This window comes from Trachypithecus francoisi, unplaced genomic scaffold, assembly GCF_009764315.1.
Source record: "Trachypithecus francoisi isolate TF-2019V2 unplaced genomic scaffold, Tfra_2.0 Lachesis_group8, whole genome shotgun sequence".
NCBI classification, from domain to species: Eukaryota; Metazoa; Chordata; class Mammalia; order Primates; family Cercopithecidae; genus Trachypithecus; species Trachypithecus francoisi.
This window is the reverse complement of record NW_022681473.1, coordinates 67,540,804-67,565,264: the sequence shown is the minus strand read 5'-3', so window position 1 is coordinate 67,565,264 and position 24,461 is coordinate 67,540,804. Positions and strand designations below refer to the sequence as shown.

Sequence of the window (24,461 nt, the reverse complement as noted above, 5' to 3'; positions counted from 1 at the left end):
CGCCCCAGGGCCAGAGAAGGGTCATTTCCTTCCGCATTCAGCCCCGCCGTCACCTAGCCTGTTTGCCCCCGCGTTAAGTGTGGCGGCGCCAGCAGCTGGGAAATCGGGGCCAGGCCGGATTTCCTCTGTGGACCTGCGGCTCCTAGAGCCACCGCGCCCCCCTCCGGACCCCGCGGGGCCGCGAACTGCACGTGCGGCGGCCACCGGGACGGGCCTAGCTCCCACGGCGCTTCCTCTGCGACCCCTCTCCCTCCCGCCCTCTCATCTCACCCCTCTGGGTCCCCGCCCCTTCCCGGCCGAGGTCCCAGGGTGGTGAAGATGCTTCGCCGCTCCGCCCCAGTCCGCCTCCGCCAGCTCGGGATAAACCGAGGCACGGGGCCAGGCGCTAGGACCCCGCGGCCTCGCCGGAGGGGGGCGTGGCGTGGCGGGCCGGCGGGAGAGGTATTTAAATTGCAGCCGGAGCGCGGGGGCTCCGGTGGGGCAGCTGAGCGGCCTGCGCCTCCTCGGGCCGTGACCCCGGGGTCTGGCGCGGGGTGGGACCCGGGGGCGGGTTTGCGCAAAATGTGCCGAGACTGCCCGGGAGAGGAACTGCGGCCGCGCTGAGCCAGGTAGGAGCCGCCAGGCGGGCGAGGCTGGCCAGCCCTCGAGGGGCGCACTGTTGCGCGCCCCTCGCGAGCGCAGGGCGGGGTCTGGTCCCGCGAGACGCCCCCCAAACCCTCCTTTCCCGCCGTCCCCACTGCGCTCGTGGGGCTGGGGCTGACCCTCCCTCGGTCCCTGGGAGGCCCCCAAGGCTCCTGTCTCCGCGGATCTTTCCCGCAAAGGGGTGAGGCCGACGTTCCCATTTGACAGCTGGGAAAACAAAGGCCTGAAGACCAGACTTGCCCAGGAACACACAGCTAGGCAAGGGCAGACCGGAATTTGAATTCACGTTTCCTGCAACGTTCCGATCCCGGCCAGGCGTGGGGCTGCCCATCCCACAGCACTAGATGGCCTGCCCATTTCTCGTAGTGGGGTGGGAGGCACCTACCGCTCTGCAAGGGGCTCTGAAGCCAGCCTTCTTCATGGCTGGTAAGATGTGAGGGACCCCCACCCCCACCCCGAGCTGCCTGAAATTCCGCCATCACAGCCACATTCCTTTGGGTTAAGGTCTAATTCCCCCGTGGGATGCACATGTCTCCAGAACGAGGCTTGCCCTTAGTGATTCACTGCTTGACAGGAACGTCCGCAGCAGCTCTCCCAGGACCCCACTCTGCCAGTAAGTCAGCTGAGGCCGAGAGGAGGGAGAGAGGACCTCAGAGCCCAGACTGTGAGCTAGTCTACCCTGCTCCTGCATGTGAGGGGTCGTTGGCAGGGCTTAGGGAAGGAGACCTTGCTCCGGTATAGTGGAAACATTTGCTTTGGAGGCAGATGAACTGGATTCTGATCCTGACCCTGCTATTTGCTCCTTGTGTGACTTTAGGTAAGTCACCTCTCTGAGCCTCCTTTTCTTCATGGGCAAAAGAAGACAATTCTATAGGGGGAGTGAGCTCAGCATGTGCTGGAGAAAACACAGTACTCAGGTCATGTAGAACTGGATAAATCCCAGCTCCAAAGCCCTTATGAGCTGGGTGACTCTGGGGGTAAGTCACTTCACTTTTCAGAACCTGTTTTCTCAACTGTAAAATGGGAATTACAGTAATTGCCTCAATAGGTGATTGTGAGAATTAAATGAGGTGATATAGGTCAAGTGCTTAGAAGACTAACATCCTTAAATGTAGGGGTGGGCTTATTGTGATAGTAGTCATTGCCCCCTGTACCCCTGCTCTCTTACCCCTGCTCTCTTCTCTGTCTGTCTGTCTGTCTCTCTCTCTCTCTCTCTCTCTCACACACACACACACACACACACACACACACACATTCTTTGGCACTTTTCTGCCTCCTCTTGCCCAGGCCACTTGTCTGCAGGCTTGGGGCCTCCCCACTGAGCACACCTCACCTGGGATGCTCAGCCCTGCGAGGGTCACTGTGGCAGCTGGGAAGGACAGTGAGGACACAGGGCACCTTTGCCACCGTTCTTTGCTGGATCATCACAATAGTTGGGGTTGGCCAGTGGCAGAACTGGAACCCAGCTGCCTACCCTGCAACAGGACACTGGGGCACCAAGAAATGAAGGGACTTACCCTAGGGAGCAGAGCTGGTGAGTGGTGGGCTTTGGATGCAAGCCTGGGTCTAAGTGACACCGTCCTCCTTTTTGAGAGAGAGTAGTCTTGGGCACCACTGAGGAGGGCCCACAGCTGAGGGGCCCTTCCCATCAGATGCCAGGACAGAGTGCCCATGTGCTGCAGGGACGGTCCCTTTGGGATGTACACAGGGCCACCTTGGGGATAGAGTGGGGTTTGGCAGAGGGAGGGGAAATAAGGGCCTAGGACCCTTCCTTGTCCTCACCTGGCACTCTCCACTCAGTCCACTGCAGCTGAGCTTCTGCCCCGACTTTGCCACTTGTTCACTAGTCTTTAGTGAGCACCTACTTAGTAGGCCCCTGTTCCCACATGATAAGAAATAAATGATGAGGAAATGATAAATGTGGGAAAACAATGACATGTGTGAGAAGCTGAGGAAGAGCATTCAGGGAGAGGAAACCGCAGGAGCAAAGGCCCTGAGGCAGGAAGGAATTTGCTGTGTTGAAGGAACAGCAAGAAAGCTGGAATTTAGTGAGGGAAGGGAAAATGGACAGGAGTCAGAGAGGAGACTGTGGATGGCCTGGATTTTCTTGGAGATTTTCAAACAGTAGAGGTTTAGGGTCTGACAGATGATTTTATCACTCTGGCTGCTAGGTATAGGACAGATTATAAGGGGTCAGGGTGTTGTGAGTAAGGCCAGGATTGGTGTGGCATCTCAGTCTGTGGCAGTGACAAGAGGGAAGTAGAAAGATCTGCGGTCTCTGTTTCAGGGAGAGCAGTCAGAGCCCACTGATGGCACAAATAGGGGAAGGGAATGTGGCAGGGAGGTGAAGGGAGAGCCAAGGAGAACTGCTGTCACTAACAACCCCAGGTCACCAAGACTCCTGGTGTCAGTTCTCTGTGCCGCCGCTGACCTGCTGTGTGCTGTGAGATGCATCTCAGGACGGTGAGCCCCTCTCTAGGGGCACTTCCCATGGGAGGGGGTGGGGCACAGTAGCCACGGAGGGCTTGGTGCTGTGCTCACTGGAAGCTCAGGGGCTCTGGGAGGACTGGAGGACGTAGCCCAGACTTGGGGAACCAAAGAAGACCTCTTGGCCCATCTAAGCTGGGACCCCAAGGATGAGGAGGTCTTTAGCAGAAGAGGAGAGGGGAGGAAGTGAAGGTTTGGGGCAGGGAAAATCTGCTCAGGGAACTGATAGAAATATGAGATATCCAGAATCCAGAACATGAGAGGGGACACCGGGGAAGGAGGCTGGAGGGAAGAGCTGGCCGGGCAGGGCATGCTCCCCAAGGGCCTGGAAGGCCCTGCAAAGGGGTTTTCACTCAGTTCTGAATATGCTAACTTTTTAACGGGCGGTGGCGTTCTGCTTTTTAAACAGCAGAACAAAGTTTCCTGTGAAAGCACAACCTGTAATGCAGGTGAGAGCAGAGCAGCTGCAGGGGCAGCGCCTGTGGCCCTGAGGGGAGCCAGGGAATAGGGTTCACGGGTCCGGCTGTGGTCTGTATGCCTTCAAGCGAGATGGGATTCACAGCAGTCATCTTCATCCAAAGCTCATCACTAGTGGGTTCCAACAGTCAAAGACGCTGCCCTCAAAAGCCCTGTAAATGCCTTTTCTCCTGCAGCATCCTTCAAAATCGCGGTTCAGCACTCACTCAGGGAGCACCCACTGTGGGAGGCCTGAGAGTGTGAATTTGGAGGGCACAGACCCAGGATCCAGACTTGCCTGGGCCAGTGGCTTGTTCACCGCGTGACCTCGGGTGTAGTACCTAAGCTCTCTGAGCTTTCTTTTTCCCTTCTGTAAAATGATCATGGAACCAAGTCACTGAATTTTTGTGAGGATGGAATGAGTTCACGCCTAGAAAGTGCCGAGAAGAGGGCCTAGTGCATAATGGGGGCTCTGTTAGTGGCATCTCGTTTGATTCTCAACAAAACTTGGCATGGCTGCCATTAACCTCAAATGAGGAGACTGAGGCTCAGAGAGGTGAAGCGACTTGTAAGGTCACACAGCAGAAAGGTAGAGGAGACAAGAGGGAGCAGTCGGATGTGGGTGACTCTGCGCCTGGTGCTCTTGGAAGGCTTTCTGTGTCCCTCTTTAAGACTCTCTGTATCACTGTCACTTCTTTTTTGTGTTCATTTGTTTTTTGAGTTCCCGGTTCCCAGCACAGAGCCATGGTGAGGAGGTATTCAGTAAAGGTGTGAATGAATGAATGAAATTCATGGGTGGATTTGTATATCCCTAGCACTTGGCCGATGTCCTTAGTGAGGGGGTGAGTGAGCCTCCAGCAGCACTGGGATTTGACCCTGCTGAGGGCCTGTGCAGTCCCCTTAGCCCCACCCCTGGCTGCTCTCAGAAGGAAGGGCTGGCCCAGGAGGCCAGAGTGTGGCTTCAGTGAAAGTACAGGGCCTGCCAGGCTGCTCCTGGGGAAGTCCGCAGAGCAGTGCTGGGGCAGCCAGGCCTCCTGTGGGGCTTCCTGTCAAGGTCCGGGCCCAAGCCTTGAACAATGGCAAGGGCTCGAGAATCAGAGAATCAAAAGGAAAAGGGCAAAATAAAGGTGGGGGAGTGGGCAGAAAACGAGGAGTTCCATATGGGGACTGAGGAGCTGGTATGGAGGACTTGTGTGGCCTGGGTGGAAATGTAGTCAGAGGCTCACCCTCCAAACCCCCTCTACATCCCCATGCCCCCAGTCCCTGGCCCTGAGCATGGCCTAGGGTAACCCTTAGGGTCTGTCAGCCTTCTGTGCATCCCCTCCGGGCTATCTTCCCCCCCGGTGGGGTCTTTTGAAAACTCCCATCGGGCCAAGTCACCTGCTGCTTTAAAACTCTTGCTTCCCCTGGGTAACGGGCGGCTCCTTGGCCTGGGTGAGAGGCCTACTATGATGGGCTGCAGGCCCATTTCCCACGCGGCTCTCCCCTGCTCAAACCACCTTTACTCCAGCTCCAGCCATGCTCTGGGGTTCCGAGGGCAGGCACAGAATGGGTGGGAGTGGGGGCTGGCAGTGGGAAGGAGCCAGTGGTCTTACAGTGTTCCCCTTTCCTCTCCGCCCTACACAGAGCCATGAGCCCCCAGATCCTGCTGCTCCTGGCCCTGCTGACCCTAGGCCTGGCTGCACAACGCCAAGACAAAGTGCCATGTAAGATGGTAAGATGCTCTGCCCAGACAGGGTGAGGGCCACCCCCACCTCTCTGCCCTAGGGTGTGCTAGTGCCCCAGCCCCAGAAGCCAGAAGTTAGAAGAGTCAGGAGAGGAAAGGGAATGTACCTTGCATTTAATAAGCACCTACTAGAATGTTTAAACATCTTGCTTACCCAACAATCCTGCCAGGGAAGCACCATTATTCTCATTTTGCAAAGGAGGAGACTGAGGCTTGGAGGGGTTATGACTTTTCCAAGGTCATTCAGCTGGGAACAGTGAGGCTGATATTACACTGTATTCCCCCAAGCTGTCCCCACAGAGCAGTAGGTCCAGCTAGAGGATCTAGAATGTATATATGTGTGGGGAATTTGGGGTAGGTCAGCTGGGAGGGGCTCCTCTGTGCTCATCCCTCCTGGGGACAAATCCCCTTCCTAACTGGGCTCCTTGACTTGGGACTGCCCACTGGGGTGCCTCTCACTCCTTACTGCCCAGGTCAAATGCTGCCATCTCCAGGAAGCCTCCCCAAGCCCCTCCCAGGCTGGCCTAGTCTGATCACACCTTCCTCTGGGTTCCTGAGGTCCCCAGGCTTCCCTCTGTCTCAATACAGAGAAGACTGAGCACGTGGTGGGGGTTGGTGAAAGGGTCTAAGCCTGTCTCACCTGCCAGGCCATGAACTTCCCTAGGGCAAGGACCAAGTCTGATTTGCTTCTATTCCTTTTTCCTGTCCCAAGCCAGGGAAACTAGCCCTAAAGTTCTTGTGACTCTATGAGATACAGGGCAAAGAGAACACCTAGGTCCACTTGTAAGGCCGGGCAGTCACTGAGACCAGAGCCTGGCTGGGGAAAGGGCAGGGCCTCCGGAAGCCCCTCTTGGACCTGAGACTCGAAGAAGCTTATGACACAGAACCGGCAGCTGCTTCAGGAGGCAGGAAGTGCCGGCAGCTGCCTGCCCGCAGCCCTTCCCTGGGGGTGCAATGTCTCCTGTTGCCACCACCTTTCTTGCTCTTCAGAGCCCTTCTAAGATTCCCGGAGCCCAGAATTACAGGCAGAGAAGGCCTCAGACGTCACCAAATACAAATGCACATTCTACCTCAGGGAGATGAGGTTCAGAGGGGAAAGACCTTAACCACCCAACAGGCAGAGGGGAAGCGAGTGAGTTTTAAAGTCTGGGGAAATGAGATAAGAGATAGGAAAGCACTTTCTGAACCAGCATGGGGATAATACACACGGGAGGGGAAGGGGAAGACGTGTCACCCACCAGGGACCTACAGGATTCGAACCCAGCTGCCTTTGCCACTGTTCACTGCCTGGTGCCTCTCCCTACTCTGCTTTCCTCCCATGATCAGGTGGTGAAATGGAGTTGGATGGCAAGTCTTTGTTTTACAAAAAGGAAGCTGGGCAATGGTGTCCTGATAGCCCAGAACAGTGGGTGGGAGCTCTAAACTCTGGCCAAGGGCCAATTCCTCCAATTCCCTCCCACTGTAAGCCAGGCCATGCTGGGAGCTCAGAGCTGAAGGAGGCATGGAGACCCTGGAAGTGGAGCTCTGAGCACCATCCTGGACTTCAGGCTCTTTCCTGGACTGGACTGGAGAGCTGGGCATCCCAGTGCAGCCCCGTCCACCGGCAGGCCCCCTGGGCTTCCAGAGCAGGGGTCTTGGGCCCCTGAATGGAGAGGAAGACTTGGGCTGTGGGCTTGGCAAACTTTGTGTCCTGGATCAAGTCTCAGGGGCTAGTGCCCCAGGGAGCCTTTGCCTATCCAGAGGCAGTAGGCCTCTGCACTTGCCCAGGGGTAACACGTGGGGCACCGCAGAGTGGCCCCCCACACTGTAACACTCAGTAAGTGGGTCCCTGGTGCTCTTTGCTGTGCGGACCAGCTGAGGGCCCAGTGGTCAGAACTTGGCTGGCACCAATAGGAAAAGGAATTTGCACATGGGAGTTTTGAGCCCCTGCCTGTCTGATCTTGGGCAGCCCACTCCCCTTAGCCTCAGTTTCGTTAGAGGTACAATAGGAGCAGGATGAACAATGCCTGGGAAGATTTAATGGGGTAGGGGCCTCTGCACTCAGCACGAAGCCTGACACAGCTGGGGCTCCATCACAGGTCATTTGGTTATTTCTGCTTTAAGTAAGGAATGCCCCAGGGGGTAAGGGCTGTGAGGAGGAGGCTATGTTTAGTGGCCCCTGCAGGCAGAGAGGTTGTGAGGGAGGAAGGGCAAGGATGGGCAAGGCAGCCAGGCAGGTTTCAGGTTCTCACAAGTGCCCAACTGCCGGGGCATCCCTGGGCCTCCTGAGGCCCCTGTGAAGCTGCCTCCCTTGGAGGCTACATGGAGTCGTTGTGCTGCATGGAGTAGGAAGAGCCACACAGAGGCCTGAGGCTGGGCAGGTCTCTTCCTCCGCCTGCTCACCTTGGGGCTCTCAGGAGGAAGCGCAGAGCTGGACCAGGAGAGGAACACGCCTGCTTGTGTTCCTTCCCTACCAGCTCAGCCACTGGCTCACTGTGAATTCATGCAAGTCACTGCCATCTTCAGGCCTCAGTGTTCCCATCTGGGAAGTGGGTGAGCTGAACTCTTCTTGCTCTAGCTGTCTTTGACTAGATTCTGAAAACATCAGTCATCCATTTTCTTTCTTCCCAGAGAAGTGATTGATGCAGTGCCTCAGACCTTTACTAAACTGATGATGCCTGGGACTCAGTCATTAGGAAAAATTGACTTGCTAGTCAGGTCCAAGGCATCCACATCCACCAAACCAGTCCCTGTTTGCTCTGAGCTCGCTGTCTAGCAGGTCCCCACACAAACAGCCACAATTCAGTGGGGCAAAGCTCTGAGAGGAAGCATGGTGAGGGAGGGCTCGCTGTTGGAGGAGGCCCTGAAGCTCAACATGAAGAGTTCACATGTGGATCTGGTTGGGGGTGGCATATCCAGCTCAGGGAGGAGGCTCAGCAGTGGGTGTGGGAGGGCATGATGGGCAGTGGTCAGCTGTGGTCACTGCATGTGGGCTGGGGTGGGAGGGGGGGACAGGTTGGCAGGGGCTACAAACAGCCTCGAAGGCCCTGCTGAGGGTCCTGGACTTCACCATGGAGAAGTTTAAGCCAAGCTGCCTCATAGTCAGAGTGGAGCTTTTGAGCAGTTGTCAGGCATTTAGCAGTGAATGGGCCAGAATGGGTCAGTGGAGACAGAAGCTGGGGGCGGTGAGCCTGAACCCGCTGACTGTGGAAGTCAGACTCTTTTCTGGGAAAGGCTGGGGTTCCTGGAGGCCTGGAGGAGAAAAGGGAGACCTGCATTTGCACAGAAAGAATTTTGGTCCCAGAAGGCACATCTGTGGAAGAACAAGAGTGGGGCCTTTGGTTGTTAAAAAAAACCTGGATTCAAATCCCAGCCCTGCTTCTCACCAGCTGGGCAATCCTGGCACCTCCCTTCCCCTCTCTGAGCCTAGATATCTGTAAATGGGGTGATCGTATCAGATGCACAGGCTGTGGTAAAGACCAATGGGACCACAGGCCTGAAAGTATTAACGAAGATGTCAAATGTTGAGTGGCTGCTGGGGAAGGACGTAAGAAAACAGTGGTTATGTGACTTCCTGGAGGTGGCACAGCACAAACATGGTCTCGTCACCAAAGACTGTGGATTTGGCTCTGGCCATCTTTTCCCTGCCCCTTCCCACCTCCAGGGGCCTAGTCCCCTGACCCGGCCTGGGAAGAAAGCCACCCCCTAGCACGTAACAGCAACAGAGAGGAGGCCACATCTGGGAAGCATCCACAAGGAAGGCAGGCCCCGGGACCCAGGTTCTGCCCACGACACGAGAGCCTGAATGAGGTCTGAGGCCGGGAGGCCAAGATAAAAACTGATGGCCGAGCACAAATTACAGTTTTCCCTTTTGGAAACATTTCTCCCAAAGTGGAGAAATTCCCATCCTACCCCTGGAAATTTAACTCCCTGCGCCCGTAGAGAGGACCCAGGACATAGAACCAGGAGCCTTGGGTCCCTGCTGTGCCCTGCTGCTCACTGGCTTGGGGTCACTCTGTGGGATATATCGCTGTTTCCTGTAGGAGGGGTAATAATAAGTACAAGGTTTCTTTGTTAGTTTATCTGTCCTTCTCTCTGTCTGTCATCTCTCCGTCTGTCCACCCGTAGAAACTTCATCGAGTTCCTTCCTTAATGCCCAGCACTGTGCTGGGTGCCGGAGATGGGGCAGGGAGCCGGATGGGTCATCCAGGCATGGGGTGATCAGGCTGCGGTGGGGAAAGTTGAGCATTCTGGGAGTCCATGGGAGAAGGGTTCCCAGCCAGGCAGGGTTCCTGGATAAACGTGTCTGGTTTCATCCCCTACGGCGCCCACTTATGCCAGCTGTCTCCCCACCCTGCCCCTCCCCAGGTGGACAAGAAGGTCTCGTGCCAGGGTCTGGGCCTGCTCCAGGTCCCCTTGGTGCTCCCGCCGGACACTGAGACCCTTGATCTCTCTGGGAACCAGCTGCGGAGTATCCTGGCCTCACCCCTGGGCTTCTACACGGCACTTCGTCACCTGGACCTGAGCACCAATGAGATCAGCTTCCTCCAGCCAGGAGCCTTCCAGGCCCTGACCCACCTGGAGCACCTCAGCCTAGCTCACAACCGGCTGGCGATGGCCACTGCGCTGAGTGCCGGTGGTCTGGGCCCCCTGCCACGCGTGACCTCCCTAGACCTGTCTGGGAACAGCCTGTACAGCGGCCTGCTGGAGCGGCTGCTAGGGGAGGCACCCAGCCTGCATACCCTCTCACTGGCGGAGAACAGTCTGACTCGCCTCACCCGCCACACCTTCCAGGACATGCCTGCGCTGGAGCAACTTGACCTGCATAGCAACGTGCTGATGGACATCGAGGACGGCGCCTTCGAGGGCCTGCCCCGCCTGACCCATCTCAACCTCTCCAGGAATTCCCTCACCTGCATCTCCGACTTCAGCCTTCAGCAGCTGCGGGTGCTGGACCTGAGCTGCAACAGCATTGAGGCCTTTCAGACGGCCTCCCAGCCCCAGGCTGAGTTCCAGCTCACCTGGCTTGACCTGCGGGAGAACAAACTGCTCCATTTCCCCGACCTGGCCGCGCTCCCGAGACTCATCTACCTGAACTTGTCCAACAACCTCATCCGGCTCCCCACAGGGCCACCCCAGGACAGCAAGGGCATCCACGCGCCTTCCGAGGGCTGGTCAGCCCTGCCCTTCTCAACCCCCAATGGGAATGCCAGCGTCCACCCCCTTTCCCAGCTCTTGAATCTGGATTTGAGCTACAATGAGATTGAACTCATCCCCGACAGCTTTCTTGAGCACCTGACCTCCTTGTGCTTCCTGAACCTCAGCAGAAACTGCTTGCGGACCTTTGAGGCCCGGCGCTCAGGCTCCCTGCCCTGCCTGATGCTCCTTGACTTAAGCCACAATGCCCTGGAGACACTGGAACTGGGCGCCAGAGCCCTGGGGTCCTTGCGGACGCTGCTCCTACAGGGCAATGCCCTGCGGGACCTGCCTCCATACACCTTTGCCAACCTGGCCAGCCTGCAGCGGCTTAACCTGCAGGGGAATCGGGTCAGCCCCTGTGGGGGGCCGAATGAGCCTGGCCCTGCCAGCTGTGTGGCCTTCTCTGGCATCGCCTCCCTCCACAGCCTGAGCCTGGTGGATAATGAGATAGAGCTGCTCAGGGCAGGGGCCTTCCTCCATACCCCACTGACTGAGCTGGACCTTTCTTCCAACCCTGGGCTGGAGGTGGCCACGGGGGCCTTGACAGGCCTGGAGGCCTCCTTGGAAGTCCTGGCACTGCAGGGCAATGGGTTGACGGTCCTGCAGGTGGACCTGCCCTGCTTCATCTGCCTCAAGCGGCTCAATCTTGCCGAGAACCGCCTGAGCCACCTTCCCGCCTGGACACAGGCTGTGTCACTGGAGGTGCTGGACCTGCGAAACAACAGCTTCAGCCTCCTGCCAGGCAGTGCCATGGGTGGCCTGGAGACCAGCCTCCGGCGCCTCTACCTGCAGGGGAATCCACTCAGCTGCTGTGGCAATGGCTGGCTGGCAGCCCAGCTGCACCAGGGCCGTGTGGACGTGGACGCCACCCAGGACCTGATCTGCCGCTTCAGCTCCCAGGAGGAGGTGTCCCTGAGCCATGTGCGTCCCGAGGACTGTGAGAAGGGGGGGCTCAAGAACATCAACCTCATCATCATCCTCACCTTCATACTGGTCTCTGCCGTCCTCCTCACCACGCTGGCCACATGCTGCTGCATCCGCCGGCAGAAGTTTAACCAACAGTATAAAGCCTAAAGAAGCTGGGAGACACTCTAGGTCAATGGGGGAGTCTGAGGTACAGAGAAGAGTGAGGACTGACTCAAGGTCACACAGTGACCCAGGATCCCAGAACTCTGGTCTCCAAATTGCAACCCGGGACACCTTTCTCTGCCACCTGCTGCATCAGCGGGTGACCCCCTTCCCGGGCTGCACTTTGGGTCCAGCTGTGGAAGCCAGAAGTTGGGCGGTTTCAGGGACAGCAGGGAATAATGGTGACCTATCAGATCAACAAATCTTCACTGAGCATCTACTTTGTGCCACACCCTGCTCTGGGCACTGGGAATGCTGGGAAATGAGATACGCTCCCGCCCTGAAGAATCTCCCAGTCTGGGAGGAGGGAGTGCTACAGAGCCGCGTGGTGACCACGCAGTGTGCTTAGGGCCTGAGATGTGAAAGCCCAGGGCTCCAGAGCTCGGCAGGCCCCGCTGGTTCGATGCGAAGAGTCCTGCCCCAGCTATGCCAGGGTGAGAGAGGGCCAAGCCTGGTAGGATTTGTCTGAAACATTTCCAAGCAGACTGTCACATCTTCTGATAATGATTTTCAGTCTCTCTGAAAATGAAAAGCTTATGACCGGAAGAGAGAATTGGAGCCATACGAGTGTGTCTTGGATCTGGTGCTGTTAGGCGGGCCGTGGCGGCTCCAACAGAGTCTGGTTAAGGGGTCCAGCCTGGCACTGGACCATTCCGTCTCCTGCTCTGGACAGGCCGTCTCCCTGCCTGGCACTCTCATGTTACACAGCCTGACCCCAGTACTGCTCTAAGCGCCGTCCCTGCCCAGCCCTTCTCCATCACAGCCCCACCTTGGCTGCTGAGCCAGGAGCTAAAACCTTAGATATCTGGTTCTGTTTTGCACCCAGCTTGGCGATGTGGATGTGAATCCAAGCCTTGTGTCTGCCCCTATATGACAACCCTTGGAGGTTGGTATTTTATCCCTATTTTATAAAAGAGGAAACTGAAGTTCTGCAAATCTCCTTCCAGGGCCCCAGCTAACTAATGCCTTAGGTGAGATTCAAACCCTCATCCTTCTGTCTCCAGGGCCTGATCTTTGCCACTGCAGGGGCTGCAGGCCGTTAAGTGATAGGAAGTGGCCCCACATAGCCCGAGCAGGGTCTGGAAGTACCCTGTGCTATGCACACCTGCTCTCTCCTCTCTCCCAGGCAGGGAGCTGCAGGCGCTCTCCTCCTTCTCTGCCTTAGTTTCCCTCCTTCCATCCTTTCCACCCTGGTGTGGGTTCTCCTGTTCTCTCTGTGCTCCTGCATGCTCTCATTCCCTTTTCCTCTATTGAGCAGAGCCTGGAGTTTGAGACTATTGAATCCAACCTCCCCATTGCACAGATGGGGAAACTGAGGCTTAGGAAGAGAATGAAACTTGTGGAGAGCTATACAGAGCCTCTGGGGAAAAAAGAGAGAGCCCTATTTGGGGGGTGAGATTGGGGGTTGGACCAGAGTGATGTCCTCTCTTGGCTGTCACATCACAAGATAATGCTGGCTCCAAACTTCCTTTCTGCGCCTCATCATGCAAGGATTTTTTTTTTCCCTCTTCGAAAAATAGGTAGAAAGGCTCACCCAGATAACCCCCTGTCCCTCATAGCATGGAGTCATGAGCCGTCTGGGAAGAATGGACACGCTAGGACCAACTCAAGACCTTGTGTTGCTGTCTTCATCATCTTACCTGTGCTTGGCCCACAGTCTGGCTCATGATGTGGGCTCAGTAATGTGCGAGAAAATGAAAATGCCACTCTCTCCACCCCATTTTACAGGGGAGAACACCGAGGCCCAGAGGAAGTTAAGGGAGAGTCAATGGGCAGAGCCAGGGCTAGGCCCTGGTGATGGGTGGAGCACCCAGGCAGACCCAATCCTGGTTGGGATCACAACCACAGGTGCTACTGCAGGTGACACCCTTCCTTAGGCCTGGAGGCCAAGGTGTGGGTCCCCACGCCTGATCTTTGAAAACACTACACAGTGCTGCTGTCAATTCCCAGGACCCAGGCCGCAGCCCAGGCCTCGGGACCAACTCTTTGTATAACCTACCTGAGTGTATTAAAAACTAATTTTGGAGAAGCAGTGTGGCCGCCAGCCTCCTCTTTGCAACCCGCTTCATCGCATCCACTTGAACCCTGCCTCTCAATCCCATGATGGTCATTCAATCCTCATGGCAAATCCCTGGGGACACTGAGGCTCTGGGTCAGCACCACCCTGGACCTTGGAGCCGCAGCCACTAGCACGGCCCCTCCTACACCTCTGTCGCCCCACACTCGACAGGTGAGCATGCTCCCCACCCCAGGGCTGAGAGGCTGGGGGCTTCTGTTCGTTTCCTTCCTGCTACAGCTACAGGCCCCTCCCCTTCTCTGTGCTCAGCCCCCTGTGCCCTCTCTCAGAGGCTGCACTGCCCCTCCTCCTCAGGGTCCCCAGCCCCGTCCTCTCTCCCTTGCCCTGTCATGCTCTCTTCTGCCTCCAGCTTCTCCCTCTCTATTTACATCTTCCTCTCAGACTTCAGCTGGACTCAAGTCTTGCCCATCTTAAAAACAGTGAGAAGCTCCTCAGCCATTTTCCCCTTCCTCCTCCCGCTCTTCACAGACCAGCTTCTTGGTCAAGTTGCTTCCCTTCCCGCCCCTCCCGTTCTCAACCCACCTGGAGCTGCCTTCAGCCCCTCCCAGCTCCATGCTGCCCTTGCTACCAGCGTCAAGGGTATCCTTTGCCAAACTCAGCACACTTTTCAGACCTCCTCTCCCTAGGCCCTGTGCAGCAGGCCCCCCCACCCATACGCCTGCTGGGCATGCTCTCCCCACAGCTGTGATGCCACACAGGAAGCCGTCTCCTCCCTCCCAGGCCACTCCTTTTCAGGGTCTTTGCTCATCTTCCTCAAGCCAGCTGTAAGTGGTGATAGCCAGGGCTCCAGCCTAGGCCCTTTTCCCTTGGGAACACCGTGGCCTCATTGCTGAAACACCCCATTGCTCTGATGGCCCACATCTCTGTCTCCAGCCCCATCCCTCCTGAAAGTCCAACTCTGGTACCCAGAGGCCTCCCTAGGTAGAGGGCTAAAGGTCCCCATGGACTGGAGAATTCAGTGATCAGCCAGGCTGCAGATCAAGGTTGAACTTGGAAGAAAACCATACCTGGTTCCTGGCTTGGAGTTGGAGGGTGAATGTGGGGTGTGGGACAGAAGCAGCCTCACCTGGGTAGGGGAGCACTGAGAGGCATGACAGGCCAGGGCAGAGCACGCAGAGCAGGGGGTGCTTGTTCCTCTGGCCTCACACCTTCCACTTCCCCCTGTCAGCAGCCTGGCACTGTGCCTGTGCCCTTCCCTTCCCTGACTGCCTCTCCCGAAAGCTCCCACTCAGTGATGCTTTTCCTCCCCACCCCCAGGCACCCTGGACCCCTCCCCTTGGCCTGGCAGCCCCTGGACCCAGGGTTGGCAGCTCTGCCTTCTGGAGATTCTTCCATTTCTCTGGTCCGTGCCCTCTCACCTCCCCATTCCTGCTCCTGGCTCCCAGTCTGCAAAGGGAAATTCTAAACGCCTATTTCATGGGGTAGGGCTGGGGGAGAGAGGAGAGAGCCCCACCCTCTGGCACACAGTAGGTGCTCCATTAAGGCCTAAGGGGAAGGCAAGAGCTTAGGCTGACCTCAGCCCAGGGTCTGCGGGCCTCTGCTCCAGCAGGGAGCCCACCAGGTCCCTGACCCCTTTTCCTGACAAACAGGGGAGTTTGCTCACCTGGCCAAGACCCCCAGTGAGGCAGAAATTCCTGTTTTCAGCCAAACATGGACACAGCTGCCAACTAGGTCATCAGAGCATCCAGCTTCTTGAGCTCTCAGCTTGCAGGGAGAGGGGAGGCCCTGCCACCCCCAGGTCACAGTGAGCCTGAGGTGCAGGGCCCAACTCCCGGGGTTCCATGCACTGGTGTGGCATTCCACCAGGAACGGGTCCCGGGACGCGCCAGCAACTCACCCTCTCAGACCCACAGGCTGGCCACATCCTCCAGGATCTGGGACCCACCGTCTGTGTTCTGTGCCCCTGTCCTTCAGGCAGCTCACTGGGCCCATGAGACCCATCTCTTTCCCGCCACCTCTCACAACATGCTCAGAGATGGCCATCGTTGAGCACTTTAGGGCATGCTGAGCACTGGATGTGCATTGTCGTGTTTAATTCTGACAATCTTTGAAGAGATTTCTACTGTTATCATCCTCATTTTAGAGAACTGAGCTCCAGTGATGAGACTTGAATCCAGGCTGTCCCACTCTGGAGCCAGCAGTCTTAACCATTAGGCAGCACTGCCTCCTCCGCCTCTCCCACCTCCTCTGCCGGAACCAGCTCACCCCAGACCCACCTGCACAATCTCCTTCACCACCCTCACCTGTATCACCTCCATCACCTTCTCTGGGAAGACTGTCTGGATTTCTCTCCTCCAGCTGCCCACAGGCCTGGGCTGCCCTCAGCATTGGGTGTCTGCCTGACCCACCCACCGGGCCAGGAGTTCCTGGGGGGAGGTCCTACCCGGAGTCCTATCTGTCCCCAGGGCCTGTGAGCCAACACAGACTAAAGCCAGCTCAGAAAAGGTTTTCTGAGTGAATGGCCCCTGTCCTCCAGGACTCAGAAGCTTGTGGAGTTGAGACAAGCCCTCAGAGAATGTGGCGAGGAGGAGGCTTTTTGAACAGACCCAGGGGACACAGAGAGGACAGGGGAATGCAGACTGTGGGCCGCCCACGGCAGCAGGGGCCAGTGGGAGGGCAAAGAATCCTCTCTGACCACCCTCCGTTCCTTGCAGCTTCCTCAGGCCTCTAGGACCCTGTCTTATCTTTGTCTTCCCCCCTCCTTTGCTCCTCCTCGTCTCCCATTCTTCTCTTCTTGGTCATCTCCCCCCACCCCCACCCCTATCGCACTGGAAACAGTTGGGCTGTGGTGGCTAAGAATGAGGAGGGCGGGGGGAGGGAGGCCCGAGCTGTTTATAGGAACTGGAGCAGCTCCATCCATCAGCTCTGTTTGGAACTGGAGACCAAGCATAATAAATACCTTGGCTCCTCCCCAGCTGCGCTTTCCCTGAACTTGGCCGTCCGAACTGCAGCTCTCCCTGGCCCGCTGGTTCCCAGGACCCAGTCTCATTCCGCCCCACCCTACCTCACCTCCCACCAAGCTGCCCTGGAAAGAGCCCGGCCTCTGGGACCAGAAACACTGGCCTGAGTCTAGGTTCTGCTGCTTCTTCACTGTGGGACCAAGGCCAAGTCCGTCACTTAGCTGCGCCTCTATTTCTGCATCTGTAAAATGGGGTCATAATCATCGCCCGCCTACCCCCAAACTCATCACTGCTCATTCGTTCAGCCAGAGTAGCTTGGGCATCTGCTCTGTGCTGGGCCCTAGGCCCTGCAGGATACAGGGAACAGTTGGAAGAGCCTCTGCCTATGGGGTGGAGAGAGGGGCCAACACCACAACCCAAGCCAGGAAGTGGTGAGCGCCTTGAGGGAGGTCCAGATCTTGTGCTAGGGAAGTTTGTTTGTAGCAGGGAGCAGCCCTTCCAGCTGGAGGAGTGAGGCAAGACTTCGAGGACATCTGGGCTGGCTCTGCAAGGAAGGGTAGGATTTCAACACGTGGAGATGGGAAGAGGCTTTCCAGGCAGAACAAATGGCAGGACCCAAGGCCTGGCAGCAAGAAGAGCCAGGGCATGCCTGGGAGTAGAGGGGTGTCCCTGGCCCAGCCTCCACCACATCACTTTCTCCTCTCTCCTCATTCAGCACCTTCTGCTCAGGACTTCCAGCCTTTTGGAATCTTCCCTCCTTCCCTGGAGAGTTTCCAACTCACCCAGCTAGGCCCTCCCAAGTTGTGGATGCATTCCCAGAATTCTACCATCCTGTCCCCACTCCCGCCTTCTCTGAAAAAGCCACCCTAGAAAGCAGAAGAGTCAGATCGGGAAAAAGCATGGACCAATAGCATGTTTCTGGAGTGAACAAGGGACAAAATGAAGAAAGAAATGCATAAAAGATTGAGTCAGTGAAGGAGAGAGTGAGTGAGCAAATGACTGAAAGCAGCCAGCGTTTCCGGAACCCCGCCACATCTCATACTGGGTGCTGCACAGGCAGCGTTCCTCCTGTTGGGGCGCTTATGGGGAAACATACATTAAACACACACAAACAAAAACGATGGCAAATTGTAGTGAGTGCTATGAAAGGGAGTGAAGGGCGAGATCATTGAGGGGTGGGACTCAGAAGAATCGTCTCTGAGGACATGACCTGTCAGCTAAGATGGAAGGAGGAGGACCTCAGTTGAGAGAGCAAGTGAATTAATACTTCCCATGGCCTCGTCTCCTCACTCTCATGAATTTGCCAAGCTGCCTGGGGAGAGTGCAGCCTGAACTCTGGACCCTGAGGTCCTTTCTCATGCACTGAAAGCAGCTCCCCACCCCTGGACCCTCCCTGTCCCTCAGTGACTTGACTGCCCCATTCTAGCATCATGGAAAAAACACAGAAGGCCATGTATAGGGTGGTGGGAAGGATGTCAAGCATTCTGGGGGCAGGGGACTAGCTAGGCTACAGGGTGAGGGAGTCCAATTCCAAAGGCCCCTGCTTTTTTATTTTATTTTATTTTATTTGGTGGAGGATGAGCCAAAAATGTTTCCCTCCTCACTTTGCACACTGCTCATGTCAGCTTGTACCACCCTCCCCTTTGATCCCAGATAACCCATTGTATCCATCCTCCTGTATGTTTTCTCCTTAATTGAGTAATCACTGACAGACACATTTAAATTGTATGCAAACACACATATGCATGTATTAGAGATTTTAAATGTTATTTTATAAAAGTGGGACGATATTCTATTATACTCTCTTGCATTTCACTTTTTTTATTCAATAGTACTTCAAGGAAATCCCCCCAAATAAACTGATATAAGTTTCAAATCATTTTTGAGATTACATTGTATTCCATAGTGTGAGTATTCCATAATTTATTCAGTCATTCTCCTATTGGTGAACGATAGCTTTATCTTTTCTTCAACTATAAACATGAGGCAAAAAATTCTATTCATATGCCTGTACTCTCTAAGGTTTGTGTTCTTGTGGAATGAATACCTAGAAGTAAATCAGTGGAGAGATATATATTCTACACATTTTAAATGTATATTATATATACTTTTAATAAAGTTTGCATTTCAAAAAAACAGTAATGTTTCACATTTCCACAAACAACATATGAAAGTATCTTTTCCTGTGTTTCCCTGCCAGAAATGCAGGTTTTAGCTGTGGGTATAAAATGATCCGTCACTGTTACTTTAAATTGCATTTTCCTACTGCTGTAGCTGAGCAGCTTTTCGTTTGTTTTTGTTTTTGTTTTTTTTTTTTGCCATTTGGATGAACTCTTCTGTGAATTGCCCATTTTTATCCTTTGCCCATTTTTCTACTGAGTTAACGCTTTCTAATTAATTTATAAATCCTTATTGTATGTTGTAGATCTTAAACTTTGTCTCACATTTCCATAACTCGCTTGTCTATTGACCCTGCCTATGTATCTTTTGGCCTACAATGTTTTCCAAGGTCTCACTTTTCCTTAATCACTTCTTAATTTTATTAAGTTTCACTCCGGTTGCTCATATAGTCTCCTAATTTTTTTTTTTGAGACGGAGTCTCACTCTGTCGCCCAAGCTGGAGTGCAGTGGCCAGAACTCAGCTCACTGCAAGCTCCGCCTCCTGGGTTTACGCCATTCTCCTGCCTCAGCCTCCCGAGTAGCTGGGACTGCAGGCGCCCACCACCTCGCCTGGCTAGTTTTTTGTATTTTTTAGTAGAGACGGGGTTTCACCGGGTTAGCCAGGATGGTCTCGATCTCCTGACTCGTGATCCGCCCGTCTCGGCCTCCCAAAGTGCTGGGATTACAGGCTTGAGCCACCGCGCCCGGCCTAGTCTCCCAATTTTTCTTGTAAAATTTGTTATGTTGGCTAGGTACAATGGCTCACATGTGTAATCCCAGCACTTTGGAAGGCCGAGGTGGGCAGATCACCTGAGGTCAGTAGTGCATGACCAGCCTGGCCAGCATGGTGAGACCCCATCTCTACTAAAAATACAAAAAAAATTAGCCAAGCCTGGTGGTGCATGACTGTAATCCCGGTTACTCGGGAATCTGAGGCAGAATAGCTTAAACTCAGGAGGCAGAGGTTGGTAGTGAGCCGAGATGGTGCCACTGCATTCCAACCTGGACGACAAGAGCAAAACTCTGTCTCAAAAGAAAAAAAAAAAAACCCAAAATTTGTTATCTTACTTTTTATTTTACATTTAAATCTTTACATAACCTGAGATGTTGATTTTTTTTAAAATAGAGAGAGAGTCTCCCTATGTTGCCCAGGATGGTCTTGAACTCCTGGGCTCAAGGGATCCTCGTGCCTTAGCCTCCCAAAGTGCTAGGATTACAGGTGTGAGCCACCATGCCCAGCCAACCTGAGATGTGTTTTTTATTTTGAAGTTGAATAATCATCCAATTTTACTTGCCTCAAAATGAATAGTAATTGTGAAAGCATTGCTTATTAAATAATTAAAAGGTTACTCTGTCAGATATTAAATTCTGATATATATTTGAGATCTATTTCTTGATTTCTTATTTTTTTCACTGATCTATTTCTCTGTTCCTATACCATTACTCTAATGACTGGTTTTAAAGTTGGTTCTGATACCTGCAACACAAGTCATTTGGTACCGTTACTATTTTTCATATCTTTTTGGCTATTCTCAGGAATTTATTCCTTCGTATAAACATCAAGATCATCACACTGTGTTTGGAATTGATTTTGGAAGGTTTAACATTTCTATATTAAGTCTTCCCATCCAAGAGTATGGTGTATCTTTTCATTTGTTCAGATCTTGTGTTCTCTTTTTGTGTTGTTTTTGAGACAGAGTCTTGCTCTGTCACATAGGCTGGAGTGCAGTGGCACAATCTCAGCTCACTGCAACCTCCGCTTCCTGGGTTCAAGTGATTCTCCTCCCTCGGCCTCCTGAGTAGCTGAAACTACAGGCATGCGCCACCACACCTGGCTAATTTTTGTATTTTTAGTAGAGATGGGGTTTTGCCATGTTGGCCAGACTGGTCTCGAACTCCTGACCTCAAGTGATCCACCCGCCTCAGTCTCCCAAAGTGCTGGAATTACAGGCGTGAGCCACCACGCCTGGCCTCCGATCCTGTGTTCTATCTTGCTACAAGATTGTATACCTTTCTTCATAGAGGCCCTATGTCTTTCCTGTTAAATTTATTTCTAAATATAGTTTTTGTCAATATCATAATGGGAATATTTTTTTCTCTTTCCATTCCTATGCATTTATTGTCAAAAATAAGAAAAACAATTGGTTTTTGTACATTTATCTTATATCTAATAACATCATTTTTTCTTAATAATTCAAATAGGATTTTTATTTTGCAGTTATTCTATTTTATCTTATTTGCTAGAGGCTCTGAGGTTTTCTAGATATACAATAATTTAATTGCCTCATTGTTCCCACAATTCCCTTGACACTCTCACTACAGTAGCATCTACCTCCAGCCATGTCTCTCCTCACCTGGCTTGCACCCAGGTTACAGGGAATCCCACTGCCCACAATAGAGTTTCTTCTCTCATTTCCTCTCTTCTCAAAGCCAAGACTCCAGTTCCCTGTTTCCCTGGTTTACAAGGAGCAGAGTAGGGTATGGGTGGGGGTGCTCAGGTTCTCTGCTGCTTTGTTCCACAGAATGAATTTGTCCCACCCTCACTGGAATTCAGCTTTCCTAGGGCAAAGGTTGAAAACTGGTACCATTTGGGCCAGATTTAGCCTTCAGACATGATTTATTTGGCCCACACAGTGGTTTATAAAAATTTTGATTAGTTGCCAACATTTAAAAATTGTAAGAGTTGTTTTATATGGGAACATATAAAAATCTGGATGTCTAATTTTTCTTAAAATCCTGAAAGATCTGAGAAACTGGGCCCTCAGCCCACAGGACAATGAGTGGCAGGAGCTGTGAAATTGCATGTCCCACCTAGACTGTGAGCTCCTCAAAAGCAGGAGGTCAACCTGTCCCTTCTGTATCCCCAGCATGTACCCCAAGGCCTGGCTCCAGGGAGGGGTTCATGAAAGCTTAATTACTTTCCTTCAGTAAGTTTTAAAGATATGTGAGTTGATTAAGGGTGCTGAACTTCATTATGCCTTGGCAGTCTGGTGAAGCCTAAGGACCTCTTTTCAGAATAAGGTTTTAAAATTCATAAAATAAAAAATACACATGATTATAAAGGAAAGCAATTCTATTGACTGTGCTTACCAAAATATTAAAAAATAAATTGTGATTTAGGAATACATGTTCTTTATGAGCACATTACACAACAAGATCTAGTGGCAGGTCTAATAACTACCGTAATTTTGAAGCACCGATGAGCATAAATGATGTTCTGAGAGATCTGTAACAAGGCATGAAAACGTGTGATTTCTGTTGGTTATGGGACTGCTAAAGTCATTTGTACTGTAAATACATGGGGATTCGTGGTCTACATTCAAGATGGAAAGAATGATTGCATTTCAATGAGAAGCTAATGATGAAAATAAAGATGTAATTTTTTCTCAACCAAGTTCACAGACCCCAAGAATTCTACCCACAGATCCCGTGGATAACAGATCAAAACCTCTACTTTCGGGAAAAGGTGGGAATGTCAGCTACAACCAAATCACAATAACAAGGAAACACAATCCCTTAGAAACCGTCCCAGTTGTGGGTGTTCTCATTCAAGGCAGGGTGGGAGTATAAATGAAATCACCTATTCTGGAGGGTCCTTTGGCAATATGTTCCAAGAATCTTAAAAATGTGCATCTGCTTTAATCTAGCAATTCTGTTTCTAGGAGTTTATCCTCAGGAAATAAAGATGTAGCCAAAAGAAAAAAGAAAAAAAATTGAGTGTGAAGACGTTTGTCATAGCCAAGGACACATCCAGTTCTTGTGGAGCCTGAAGTTTAGACAATTTAGGGAGCCCCTATAACACAAAGAATACAAAATTATGAATATAAAATTGCCAGATTACTCCCAGGCATTTGAAAGGGACTCATGCAAATGGGGTCCTTTCATCAGCTTCACATAGATTCACCCCAAACATCACATTATTAATAATAATCTAAAATTAGAAATGATCTAAAACAGCCAACAATTGGGGATGGATATAAGTTTTAGTACATTTATATAAGTGATATTGATCAATCATTTAAAATGATATGAATGTAGCAGTCTACTGATGTGGAAAGATGCTCAAAACGTAGTATGAAGTGAAAAAGCAGGTTATAAAATGGTGATATATGTAGTAAAATCCCAGTTTTGTTAAAATAACATAATATTTATGTGTAGTAGGATGTGAAATGGGACTTTCCTGCCTCAGAATTGCTGCTGTATCCCTAGAGCCTCAAAAGCAGCACCAGACACAATCCATCAGGACTTGGGCAGATTATGATGCCCTCATACAGCCTCAGAGCAGGCACTGACCCGGGAGAGCAGGATGGATGCAGGGGCTTTCCATGGGGAGAATCACCTCAGTGCTGTGCCTCACCCCACATAACTCAAGCCAAGAGAATGGGGCTTCCCTGGAGCTTGGGGGAAACAGAACCTGACCCACCTCTCCCCTGGAAAAGTCTGAAGAGAAAAGGCTGATGGGAGCTGTCCCTGGTGGTAGCATGAGGGGTGGGGGCTGCCGTGGGAGCAGCCAGTGCTTGCAGGGTGCAAAAGAGAGAAATGTTTCCTGTGCTACCAACCAGAAACAGTGCAAGGTATCCAAGTGTCAGTCATCATGAAAGATCCCTGCCCAAAGAAGTCTGCCCTCCAGGAGAAGGGGACCCCTACAGAAGGACCCTCAGCCAGAGTGAAGGGGACAGGCACAGGTGGTCTTGGGGGATATGTCACCCAAGCCCAGGAACTAGCTGGAGGAGATCAACAAAGAAGCCTGCCCACAACCCAAAAAATATTTGTCCCTTTAAAACAAGGGCCAGAGTTTGGGCATCGGACACCTAGGGGAGTCTAACATCAAGTTACAATAACTCCATTCAGATCTGACCTTGTGCTTGCCTATATCTCCCCCATACCCCTCTCAACCTGGAGCCCAATTCAAAGAAGCAGAATAGATAATGGGAGAGACAAGCAAGGCTCCCATTCCTCACTGCAGGTCTCTGAGCTCACAGAGCTCTAGGGGAAACTCAAGTTGATTTGTTGGCTTAGCTGAGGTATAATTTACACATGGTAAAATTCACCCTTAATAATGTTCTCTTCTATGAGTTTTGAAAAACACATAAAGTTATGTAACTACCACCACAATCAAGATATAAATCCTTTCTCTCACCCTAAAGAGATAGGGTTTAGTTTTGGATATAGTTTTGCCTTTTCCAGAAAGTCATATAAATGAAATCACACAATATGTAGCCTTTTGAGTCTGGGCTCTTTCACGTAGTTCAATAGACTTGGGATTCATGCACGTTTTTGAAAGTACTGGAAGTTCCTTCCTATCACTGAGTAGTATTCCATTGAATGGATGTACCACAGGATGTCTAACCATTCACCTACTAAAGAACATTTGGGTTGTTTCTAGGTTTTGACAATTATAAATAAAAATGCTATAAAAATTCATATACAGATTTTTGTGTAAACAAATGTTTTTGTTTCTCTTGGGGAAATATCTAGGAGTGGGAGTGTTAGGTCACTAGGCAGGTGTATGTTTCACTTTCAAAGACACTGACAAACTGTTTTCCAAAGTCATTGTCCAATATTTAACTCCCATCAGCAATGTGTAAGAGTTCCAGTTGCTCCACATCCTCACCAACACTTAGTATTGTTATTTTTTTCTTTAATCCATTTAATGGGAGTGTAGTAAGAGGCTAAAGTTTTGTGTTTTTAAAATAGGCTTCAATTT

General features: G+C 52.5%; 1 protein-coding gene across 2 annotated transcripts; it reads left to right on the top strand.

Annotated features, from left to right (window-relative positions):
- The first annotated feature begins 280 nt into the window (after window positions 1-280).
- Window positions 281-18,730, top strand: LRRC32 (leucine rich repeat containing 32). 2 transcript variants are annotated; one of them, XM_033204834.1, is made up of 3 exons: window positions 281-608; window positions 5,212-5,299; window positions 9,659-18,730. In XM_033204834.1, exons 2-3 carry the CDS (start codon window positions 5,216-5,218, stop codon window positions 11,561-11,563), a joined length of 1,989 nt encoding a protein of 662 aa, XP_033060725.1. In that variant the 5' UTR covers window positions 281-608; window positions 5,212-5,215; the 3' UTR covers window positions 11,564-18,730. The 2 variants fall into 2 exon arrangements, with proteins under 2 accessions (XP_033060725.1, XP_033060726.1); XM_033204835.1 differs by lacking the exon at window positions 281-608 and adding an exon at window positions 1,172-1,459.
- Window positions 18,731-24,461: the final 5,731 nt, after the last annotated feature.